Source organism: Ipomoea triloba, chromosome 13 (genome assembly GCF_003576645.1).
Source record: "Ipomoea triloba cultivar NCNSP0323 chromosome 13, ASM357664v1".
NCBI classification, from domain to species: domain Eukaryota; kingdom Viridiplantae; phylum Streptophyta; class Magnoliopsida; order Solanales; family Convolvulaceae; genus Ipomoea; species Ipomoea triloba.
Window position 1 is genome coordinate 20047690 of NC_044928.1, and position 12416 is coordinate 20060105.

The window sequence follows — 12416 nt, forward strand, 5'->3', positions numbered from 1 at the left end:
TATTTAAACAAGAGATTCGAATATCAACTCTACTCGTGGAAGTTGCGTATAAATCACTAAATTAATTGTAAATAATTACGTGCAATTATTGGGTAACATTTGTATATATATATACAACTAAAACTTTTGAAAGAAATGAAGCTCTTTTGAAAACATGCAATTTGCATGCATTCCCACTATTTGTGATATTAGTTTCCCATGCATGCATTATCTTGATCCCTTTTTGTATGAGATAAGATTCCCTTTGTTTTTTCATCTCTTTCTCTCCATAATAGATCAGAAAAGGAAATAATAATAGAGTGGAGGGGCAAAAGCGCGCATATGATTGTGGATACAATTGCTATTGGATATTTATATAGTAATGGATATTAATGATTCAGATGTCTACCATGCAAGCTTAAATAATATTTGGAGTTGTGGAGTTATAAGTATTATTTAGTTTGGTGGAGTTGATTTTGGATGATCGAGAGATACCTCGAGAGGTCAGTTTATTCGAAAGATCAGTTCGCGGAACATCGGTGTCTCGAGAGATAGGAATGTTCGAGAGATACATCAAGAGATTAGTTCGATCGACAGATGTCTCGATGGTCTTTTTGTAAACTTCCAACTCTCGAGAGATGCGAATCTGTGAAGCGTTCTATGACTCGAATGCTGATCTGATATATGTAAGGGTAAGTATTGTACACATGTTTTAGTATCTCTTATTTTGCAACAAGTATATTGCATTGGGGATATTAAGACTAGAATGTGTTTTAACACGTTTATCATGCATGGGTACGTAACTTACGTAAACCGGATTATCCTATCCAAAATCGGTTGGAATTCAAATATATGGTTGAAGGTGGTTTACCAACAGCCATAAACTTCCAGTAACTGCTCCCAACGGTTAGAATTTTTTCTATAAATTCTAGGGAGTGTCATCTGATGAACATAGCAAGTTTTGCATTCTATCAAGTTATTTCACGGTTCAAATCTCTCCTAAAGTTTCTTTTCAAGCAACAAAGAACTTTGTTTCATCTTCTTGTATCCCATAATATTTAGTCTTGAAACCTCGTTGCTTTGTGAGAAGGAAGATTAAAAGCTTATAGGAAAGTGATATCACGCCTGAAGATCTCATTTCCTCGTTTCTGTTATTCCTCATATTCTCCATCAATTAACCAACAATTGCAACGTACCCTCCCAAATTAAACTCCGTTTTCATATTGGACTTGAACACATAAAAGCCGGCCACTACTATACATAATTCCTCTTCAATTTGTATACGTTTTTAATTTAATGATTGAACGACACAGATGTTGTTTACATCGTATTGTTGTTTTTCTTTTTCTTTGCCAAATACATGTGGAAAGTACACCCAAGAAATTTTATTTAAAAAAAAAAAAACCTAGATAAACATGTGCAACTTTTTTTTCCCCTAAAGAAGTGCACTTCTTTAAACTAATTTCAATGGATTTAGACAATTGGATAGATAAGCACTATTTATATATTTAATATACTTAAATTATTATAAGAGTTAATTATCGAAATGGTCCTTAACTATAACAAAATTACCAGTGTTCTGGTCGCCTTCCGCCGTAGATGGCGACGCCGGTCGTCAGAAGTTCGTAGCTGGTGACCGGACCGATGTTTTCCGACGGCGGTGATGTTTTTTTGACAAGTTTTGACGAGTAACCTGTTGGTTACCCGTAAATTTGACTTATTTGACCAAAAATAACATGTTTGAGGTTTTAACTATACCTTTTAAAAATTTGTGCGCCTAATTGACTTTTGGTGTAAAGTTTAGGGGTCTATTTGACGCTTTTCCCTAAAAACAAAAAGAAGAAGAATAAAAATAACAATAACAACAACAACAACAACAATAATAATAACAACAACAACTACTACAATATAACAACAATAATAAAAATATAATAACAATAATAACAACAACAACAACAAAATAATAATAATAAGAATAAGAAGAATAATAATAATTGACAGGATAATTGGGCATCAGCACTGACCCGAAGGCAACAAACGGTCACCCGTTACACAAAGATGACACATTGATGGGGTGATAATTACTCAATGCAGCTCACCATTACTAGCACTCCGTTACACTCACTAGAGGAAGAGTCGTTGCAACCATAGTATAAGTAGCAGACTTGTGGTAGAGGATGAGACACTTTTGTTTATGATACACAACACTACTATACTGTACTCAAAATCACTCACTCTCACTAAGTACACAGACCTACATTGTGGTTACTCACTTGTCTATTGTACTGAAACACTTGTACTCAAACTATTCTTACTTACTTATCAATATTACTCCAGTAACCATTCTTACTGTCATTGGTGCTTTCATTGAGAGCCGAGATAAGATCTCAGGCAAACTTCACACATCACAAACACCCAGCTCATCTCATTGCTAACAATGGCGCGATCTAGATCCAGCAGCTCTCATGGTTCTCGTCAAGTGAACAATGGTCACGCCTCGAGTGATCTTCGTGAGCAGCTCAACAGTAATCGTGTGGGAGATCGTCGCGAGGGTGGTCTTCGCAGCCAGATCAATAACAATCATCTTCGAGAGGGTGATCTCCATAGCCAACTCAACAACAACCACGATGGGGCCCGCGCTCCCCTCCCAGTGAATGCTACTCCCATCCAAGCCACGGACTTCCAAGGGGCGACGCAGGTCATTCAGCAGGCGGCGACAACAATGGCCCAGCTAGTAGCAGGGATGCAAGGCCAGGCCCCACCACCGCTACCGCCTCTTCTAGAGGTGGAGGTGCAATCTCAAGCTCAACTGCCCAAAGCATCCGCGCAGAATGAGGAAATAGAGGAATAGAGGACCCAACGTCTGTATCATGGTGCAACTCGTCGGCCGACCGTTTCTATGCCTGCCATGGGAAGGTGTGGTGAAAGGGCTGCTATCCAGCCAAGGTTGTGGGCACAACCGAAGACCAAAAGGACCAAGGTGAGCAGTCGCACTAGATGGAAGGGATGGGTGAGTCTGGGGGCCAACTCCGTGTCAGTCCATGGCACTCAAGCAAACCCCAAACATGCAGAAGGAAGTGGTGGAAAAACTTCAAACACAGATAGAAGAGCTAGAGAAGGGTAGAAGTAAGAGAACATTCACCAGAACCTGATGTGAGGATACCGCTCCATTTTCTCCTAGTATAATGGATGCGCCCCTCCCAAGAGATTTTAGGTTGCCCACTATCAAGGCCTACATCGGGACTTCTGACCCGCGTGTCCACATGACAAGGTACAAGGCAGCCATGGTAATGACCGGGGCAGGCGACACTATAATGTGCAGAGCGTTTTTGACCACTCTGGATGGAACCGCCCAAGATTGGTTCAACACGATTCCGGATGGTTCGATCCAGAACTTTGCAGAGTTGTCCAAACATTTCTTGACTTATTTCTCCGGGCATATACAACATAAGAAACCATTTTCATATCTCTACGGAGTAAAACAGGACAGGGGCGAAAGCTTAAGAAATTTCTTAAGCAAATGGAAGACGGAAGTCAACAATGTGTGCGACTTCGATTCTAAGGCGGCAATCCTCATGTTCATCTAGGCATTGAGGTCAGGAAATTTTCATGAGGAGCTAATGAGGATAGCAAACCGCTATGCCGAGGCCGAGGAGGCTGGTAAAAAGAAGAAAGATGAGAAGAGGGCAGGAGGAGTGGGCGACCTGACAAAGTTGGTCCGACCAACCACGCACCACGCCCAAACCAGTTATCCACAACGAAGGGGAAAATTCAAGAAAGGCCTCGTCTCGCCCCACCGCGACACTTAACACCTCTTACTCACCTGATTAGCATGATTGTAAGTCACGCTAAGGAAATGAGAATGGTGCATTTTCTCTCAGAGTGTATGGCAGTTTCTACGTGCGAGGACCAAACCAAGTACTGTCGGTTCCACCGACAGGTTGGACATGATACTGACAAGTGTCATACTTTTAAAGGACAAGTAGAGGCACTGGTGAAGAGCGAATACTTTACTCAATTCGTTAAGTATCTAGGGCAGTACCAGCATCAACAAGGCCTACCCGACAATGTGTGGCGAAAGGAAGAAGATCCTGAGCCTTCAGCCTCCAACACCAAGAAGAGAAGGTGCGACCAGGGTGAGGAAGGAAGAGACGGTGAGCTAGAGGAGAAGCCCGCGCAGCGCAAAAAACATGTCATTCGCTGATGGTCCGTCCTAATTATATTTAAAAAAAAATTCTATTCCCTTAGGGTCGGCACGAGATCCGATCTCGCTAGCTACCTGACGGGAGAGCTGACCTTTAACCGAGCCTACGGCTGGTCGAAGTGAGCTCGCGCACAGAGCACCCGAAAAAAAAAAACAGCCAAACAAAAAAAACAAAAACAACAACGACAAAAAAAAAAAAAAAAACAAAAAACAAAAACAAAAACAACAACAAAAATTAATTATAATTGGGCCGAGGTCATGCCTCGGCCAAACTTTGGCTGAGGCCTGACCTCGGCCACAGTTCTCTTACCGTTCGGAAAAAAATAATCTTTTACTCCCAAACTACCTCAACCACTCTCGTTGGCTAGGGAGTGGAGGACTGATGACAGGATAATTGAGAATCAGCACTGACCCGAATCATCAGACACGAAGGCAACAAACGGTCACCCGTTACACAAAGACGACACACTGATGGGATGATAATTACTCAATGTAGCTCACCATTACCAGCAATCAATGCAGCTCACCATTACTAGCACTTCGTTACACTCACTAGAGGAAGAGTCGTTGCAGCCATAGTATAAGTAGCAGACTTGTGGTAGAGGATGGGTTATGATACACAACACTACTATACTGTTCTCAAAATCACTCACTCTCACTAAGTACACAGATCTACATTATGGCAATGTTACTTACTTGTCTATTGTACTGAAACACTTGTACTCAAACTATTCTTACTTACTTATCAATATTACTCCGGTAACCATTCTTACCGTCAATAATATTAATATTAATATTAATAATGTATTTGAGATGCAAATTTGGAAGTTTTTAGCAAAAGAAAATTTAAAAAAAAAAAACTAATTAACTGACTAATAAAGGTTGAACCCAACTACTATGTAGTGTAACGACACATTTATTATCATTGATAGTGGGTTAATTGTGTAAATCATTATATTGTAACAACTGTTTGAATAATAATGTTTTTGAAATTTTTTTTAAAAAAAAAAAAACAAAAACAAAAGTATTAATCCTTAAACATTGGGGTAACATTTGTGCGAGAGTCTCAATCCGTGGAACGGGTTAGGTTTTTATTAATGGGTCAAATATTTGATTAATGGACCGAATTTTTGACCTCATTAATCAAAGATTCGACCTGCCTCAAGGATTGAGACCCGTAAAGCGGTCTCACACAAATTTTTGCTTAAACATTGAATATTTGGATTGGAGTAAAAATAAAGAAAATAAGCATGCTTCCACATTTGTAGACAAGTTAAGAAAGCAAGTAGCTCGCATAGGCAGCTCAATTGATCACAGGGATGAAGTTTAGGAAAAAAGATCAGGGATCGAGTCTCACCAGTGGCAGTGTGAGAGCAACCTTTCAAAGAGGACTCTTTATGCACAGTAAGCAAAGGATTAGCTTTGTCAGGCCAAGGTCTGAGGGGCCCTTAGCTTGGGATTGAGAATTCAACCTTTTGGAAAGAAAATTAAGAAGCAAGTCATAGGCATTATATTGTAACATAAATACATAATTAGCTTATCAAATAATTTTGACTTATTTGACTAGTATTAACTGTTTGACTTGTTTAAACAACTCGTGTTTGATTAATTAACCTTATTACTTCAAAACACTAAAATTTAAAAAGCTACTCAAAGCAGCTTTTTGATCAGTTCTTTGAGAAAATCATTTTGTATATAATCAACTATCCGCTAACAACTGATTTACCATACAATCAGCTAATATTATCAATTAGTCAAACTCACTAACCCAATTAGCTAACAACTATTTACCAAAACCCGCTTGAACTCATTAGTCATTTGTCATTACAACAGTTGAGCAACCCTAGCTGGCTAGCTCCAGCCCAAGTTTAAGAATCAATTAGAACTACGAAAACCAGTCCGCACTCCATTCACCAATCATGGTCAAAATTTTACAACAGGCTATGGGGCAGATTACTAATAACTAAATGTTAAATTGCCTAAAAACACTTGTCTCAGATAAATCTACTTAAAACCCCACCATCAAAACAATGAATCTTTACCAATAAGGTCAATAATTGTATCCATGCTGGTGTGACCCCATCTCATAATGATATATGTTATGTGATTGCTCATATTCATAGTGAAATAGATCATCACCCGGCTGCCCAACTTCATAGTGTTGGGCATTGTGCGACGGATCATTTTCGCGGTGATGGGCAACGCGAGATGGAGAGGGAGCGCTGAGGTGTTCGCTTACGGGACTCTGGACGTGATCCTGGTTTTTGTCTTCGGCTTTAACCTCGGCCAATTCAACTTCCTGAAATGAGTGAAAAATCGGGTGCAGATATGCATTGGCCAAGTATGCTTTCATATTGGCATCGATTTCACTAGCATGGTCTTGCAAGTCCTTGTCCATTGCTTCCTGGAAAAGATGGAGAAAAATATACCCTAATGATAAATGCATCCTTTTCAAAATCAACTACTAGCCTAGTCAAATACGACATTACGATGATGGAACTGCAATTCCATTCCTACCAAATTCCATGGAATAAAAATTTCATTATTTGGTTATGGAATTGGAATTCCATAGTAAATTACAATTTTGCTTATTATTATTATTATTACTCCATATTATACAAGGGCATGTTAATCTTTGTTCACTTTTTCCCTTTCAATCCCCAACTATTCTATTCTTGCTTACCAAACAATGGAATTTAAATTCCCACCTTATTCTTTTGGCACAGAAATACAGTTCCTTTTCCCCCCTAATTCCCTCATTCCAACCGAACGTCATGGTTAACGTGGTTGGGTGGTGGGTGGGAAGGGTAACTACAAATTTGAGAACTAAAGAACAATATCACTTGTAGTTACACGAACGAATTCTATAGCCGTCATCACTTCTAGCAATTGAAGTATATGCTCCGCTTCAACTAAAAACCTTAGCTGATAGTTGGATTATATGCTCAAGCAACACGTGGGCTATAATCCCATGACCTCTTACATGGGGTTGACTCTGATACCAAATTGAAGTATGTTTTCTTCTCAACTAAAAAGCTAAGCTGATAGTAGGACCGCACATTAATGTTTATATATTATATATGCTCAACACTAGTCCTAATCATAAAAGATACCTTGAAAATATAAAGTTCAACAACTAGTAAACAAAACTTACCTCGAGGGGATACTTTCTGAATGCAGGTTCGAATCGGTTCTTGCAATATTTGTGGAATGCTAATGTCAGAATTGGCAACACGACAAGCAAAGGAGTCGACTTAGCAGCCTTTTTGGTACTAAGTAAACCCATCAAAAGCAGTTGAGATATCAATAAGCTAGCTATTATGCGACCATGAACATGTGGCCAAAACGCAGCAGCACTCTCATATTGTTGCTCGTATACATTGATAATCTGCACATTTACAAAGCCATAATCAGAAATACGAGAACATTAATGTCACGAACAATAGCCACGAAAAGAAATGTGCCAACCTGATGACGGTATACGAGGTATGCTAAGGCGAAGAAGACCAATATGAAAGGAAGAAGAATTGGAGTGACCACAACATAGACGATTCCCAGAAGAAAGTATAGTTGAAGGCTCGGGAGAGTCTCGGGAAAATCTACGCTCCCAGGGTTCATTGCCTTTTCTAAATCCCTTTCAGTTTTCACCAAGAACATGTTCTTGAGATGAAAAATGACCAAAGGTTTCAACCTGAGAATCTCGCCAGCAATGCCAGCCCACCCATCAACCATTATATACGTAATGAAGAAGGTAGCTTTCATAGGTATCGATACTCCAATGTTTCTCGGTATTTGTGTAGCGGATTGGTGAAGAAAAGCGTGGAGTTGCTCGAAAGCTGTTCCCGTCACAATGCTCCCTAAAAATACATTGACCAACATAAAATAATAATACTTTGCAGCAGTTCTCCTTTCGAGCACCGATAATGCCACGTGTCCCTCGATTTTTGACATGATCATAAGAATCGTTGGAAGAACAAACAAGAAGACTTTAAGGGCTAAACCGGGAAGGAAACCCTGTAGAAAAGACTTGATGACCTTCAATTCAATTAATGGCCGAAGGAAAGGTGCAACCTTTTCCAAACCTTCCAAGTTCGCCAGTGATTGCACAAAAGCAATCGGTATCATGTAAAAGAAGACCAAAGCAAACAATAATATGGTTATCACCAGTCTCCGGACACTTAGAGAAAGAAACGACACTGACACGTTCTTCCAATATACATCCCGAGGTTCAGGGGCCCAATTTGTTAGCCACAATGTGGGATTCTTGCTTTGTTGCGTCTGAGCACTAACAGCAGCCGCCCATCTCGAATTGAACGATACAAATGCAGCTGGAGTGACAAATTTTGGGTCTTTAAGAATCTTCTCACGCTTGATTGTCAACTGGGACAATGGAAACACAGAATATTACCTCAAAGATAAAAAAGACAAGGGATATATGCATAAAATTTATATGGAGTGGATAAAACGAAAAGGGCAAATTGATCACTAATAATATATAAATCAAAAGAAACTAGCAGTCAAAACTTACTCTTTTGTCCAGCTCTGTAATTTGATGTTTATAGTAGTCAATGGAATCAACTTTTTCACCCCAAAGTCCAAGAAAGCCTGTCTGAGGATTAGAGGAACATTATCGCATTAGACAACAGATTTCGGCAACAGGCGGAGCTAATTCTAAGTGAACATGAGCAGAACATGCTGATCATATAATTTTTATTGCAAACAAGGTACACACCTTTGTGGTCGGCCTCTTGTCTGGATTTCTTTCAAACTTTATCTGGTAGTAATCCAGCCAATTCTGAAGGTTGTTCCGTTTTCTAACAAGTTTGGCAAACTTGTTTGCATCATAGACGGCCTAAATAAAGGTAACCGGAGTAACTTGGATCAAAGTAAGTTTATATATGCAAGAAACAGCATTACAAGGAGTATATGAAAACCTAATGCAGATGACTACAAACAGACCGAGTCCAGAAAATAATAAAAACCACTGAGGTGGAAGAGACTTAAAACAGAAAACGAGTAGTAGTATGATACCTGGTGGCAAAGATAGTGATCTGGGTGATTCTTCTTAAAAAAGTTTTCCACCCGATCTGATATTGAGCGGCCAGATTCATGTGGTATATTTCTGACAAGAACCTGAGAGACATCATAAGAAAACATTACTCGAAGAAAGAGTACATCAAACAGAATAAAGGACAGCTTTTTCAACAAGATTCATAAACAGCCTATAATATAATGTATCCTAAATGAATTAATTCCACTTTTTGACATGATCATCAGACATTCAGAACTTTAAATTTAGACACATGGCCGTCTACAGTCTACTTGAAAAATGGCTCACTTTAGTCCATCAAATATAGTGACATCCCCTATCATACCACTATACTCGATGGGCAAAAGGTGGAATTTTGTCCTGAATATCGACAATACGTGTTTCAACCAATAGTTGTGGATTTGATTTGAAATTGCCACTATACTTGAGTGGCCAGAAGTGAAATTAGTGAATCTGGGTAGAAAAATTCAATCTTGTCAACCAACATTTGCTTTCCCTCTCACAAAGCAACAATCAATTGATTTTTACTCACTGTGAATTGTTCAGCCCGCTTGCCCTGTGAAGCCAAAAATTTGAATCTCATTGACGCCACTCTACCATATTCTTTGTACAGCATATAACATGTCCAAAATGTGAACAAATATTCCATTGCTATGTGCACAAAAAACCTGAATCAACCATAGAAGCTCTCTTTTTAATGCCAGACCCAACTAAACATTTAGAACTCACAAGAAGCACAAAAGATTTAAAAAGTAAAGCAGAACACTCTCAATAAAAGTAAAGATATATGCACACCATGTCCAATACAAGGCTTTGATTATTCCCTTCCATGTTGCTAAAGTTCAACTTTTTTCTGCTTGGGGACATCACTTTTGAATTGGCTGTGGAGGTTTTACTTTTTCATCAACATTCATACTTATTATTTTCTCTACCTCTACAGCCTAGTGAAGAGCAGGGCAACAGGCAGAATCCTCGGATGCAAAACATTTCCTAAGTTTCTATGCCTTTAAGTTTCTGTTTTAGGTTTCAAGTTAAGGTTCACTTCAGTAGTAAATTTTAAGTCTCACAGATTTTTCTTGGTTCCATGATCTTTATAACAAAAATAATATTTTCCATATTTCATTTCCTAAATCCTCCTTATCTATATAAAAATATTTACCTACTACCAGGTGACTCCCTGTTCATACAGAAACAATTATTATTTTACCATGTTGATCACTTGACTACTTATAACAAGCTCCACCAAGGAAACTATTTTCCCTAGCATTCCAATGGACATAATACTTAACCTTCACAATTTTCTGTGTTATTCCTTATGTTAAAATTACGTGTTTTTAAAAATTACGTGGTTTTTTAACAAGTGGCATTTACTACAAAATCCCAAACTCTATTACATAGCAATATAAAATTCAGAGGAAATAAAATCAAATGGAGCATAATGTAGATAAATGAAACTATGAACAGGAAACAACTCGAACAAGCTTACTTCAAAGATTTGGGGCTGATATTGGATATGGACAACTTGTCAATGTCGCTAACAACCAGGTCCTTGCGGAGGAAAAATAATGTTCCACCTGACATATTGACTGGGATAAGAACCAATAGAGCTGCAATAGCAGTCGGTCCAAATATTTTTAAACTGTCAAAGAAATAAGCAACATCAGCTTGGCCTGAAAAGGCCATCATTTGGGAATTCCAAATACACACACACACACACACAAAACCTTGCAGGGAAACAGAACCTTGAAAGATTTAATCTTTGGTATGCAAACTGGATAAATGCAAAATGCAGCAACCAATTAACAAGATAAACAAGTAGGAGATGCAACTTAAGAGAAAACTACTCCATGGAGTCCATGCTAATTGCTAAACTAACACAGACTTAACTTTCAACCTTTGATCAAATTTTAAGAACAAGAAAGCACCCATTACACTAAAACAGCAAATCTCAAGATAGGGTATCACTCCAAACAACCAATTATCGCAAACACCCAAAAAGAAAAGAGGAAATTTTGGTATACCCAAGGATATAAGTCCTCAAGAAGACAGCAGAGTCAAGCCCAGCATGAGTGATAATCTCAGACTCGCTCATCTTCAGAGCCTGGGGCATCCAGTTGAGGAAGGTAAGGTAAGTCTTGAGATTGAGGTTAACAAATTTGGAAACAAAGTTGCGAGTTCCGCCGGGGGGGCTAGTCCTCCTTCCAAGAATGTACCATTTGGGAAAGTAAACCCTGTCATTGATGGGCTGAATCCTGAGCAGAGCAAAGGCAAGCAAGAACGCAAAGGCACTCACTATGTTTATGAACGCTGACACCCCAATGTCCCCCAGAGTCGCCATGCCTCAACACACAAAAACAGAAACACAAAGAACCAAAAAGGTGGTATCTTTCTTAAAGAAATCCAGGCATATGAACTCAGTAACGCAAATGAGTTGCCTAATACCCAGTAATGCCCCTTCAAGTTTCAAAGATTATGAAGGAGGAAGAGCAGAAGAACGTGGAGAAATTGAAAGGGGATTGTGGGTTGTGTGCATGTGAGTCGGTTCGTGATGAGTCATTTGCTGAGTGCGTTACAGGACACCTTTTCTGTATAATTTTTGGAGATTTTGACTTTTGAGTTGTTACCGGAAAGGTGGTCACCGAGCAGGGGCGGCGGACATAGGATGATAATGACAAAATCGCTAATTAATCGCCGTAATTCCGGGCCTATTTTTGGGATGGAATCAAACCAACTTTTTGTAATACTGAAGTATATTTTTGGTATTCTATTTAGTTCTTGAAAAATATCACATTTTTAGTTCATCATTTATTCTAGAGTTGTTTTCAAAAAAAGAGTTGTTTTAAGTTTAATTTTTTTTCCTTTTTCGTTTTATTTTGTTTGACCAAAAGTTTTCTCAATTAAATACTAAGACCCCACATATTTAAACGGTTGTTATATTGTGTACCATGGTCCAGAATCGGCACGTTATATTGTGTACCATGGTGCAAAAACGGTGCCGTTTCTTTAAGTAAATAAACGGTTGTCGTTACATTTTAACAGATCCCGTAATTTTTATGTGTTTATAATAAAATAAAACTATAATGTATCTAAAATAAAACGGTTTCACATATTGTGTTTATATTATCAAATGAACTGTAATTGAATTGAAATGATACTTAAATTGTGTTGAAATACAACTAGAGC

At 38.6% G+C, this 12416-nt stretch overlaps 1 protein-coding gene across 1 annotated transcript; it reads right to left on the minus strand.

The window, feature by feature from the left end:
* Positions 1 to 5969: 5969 nt before the first annotated feature.
* Positions 5970 to 11796, minus strand: LOC116001687 (CSC1-like protein At1g32090). The gene is made up of 9 exons (XM_031241590.1): positions 11255 to 11796; positions 10720 to 10872; positions 9766 to 9901; positions 9215 to 9316; positions 8916 to 9035; positions 8712 to 8792; positions 7652 to 8563; positions 7338 to 7571; positions 5970 to 6587 (listed from the first exon to the last, which is right to left on the minus strand). Exons 1-9 carry the CDS (start codon positions 11569 to 11571, stop codon positions 6234 to 6236), a joined length of 2409 nt encoding a protein of 802 aa, XP_031097450.1. The 5' UTR covers positions 11572 to 11796; the 3' UTR covers positions 5970 to 6233.
* Between the last annotated feature and the right edge of the window lie 620 nt (positions 11797 to 12416).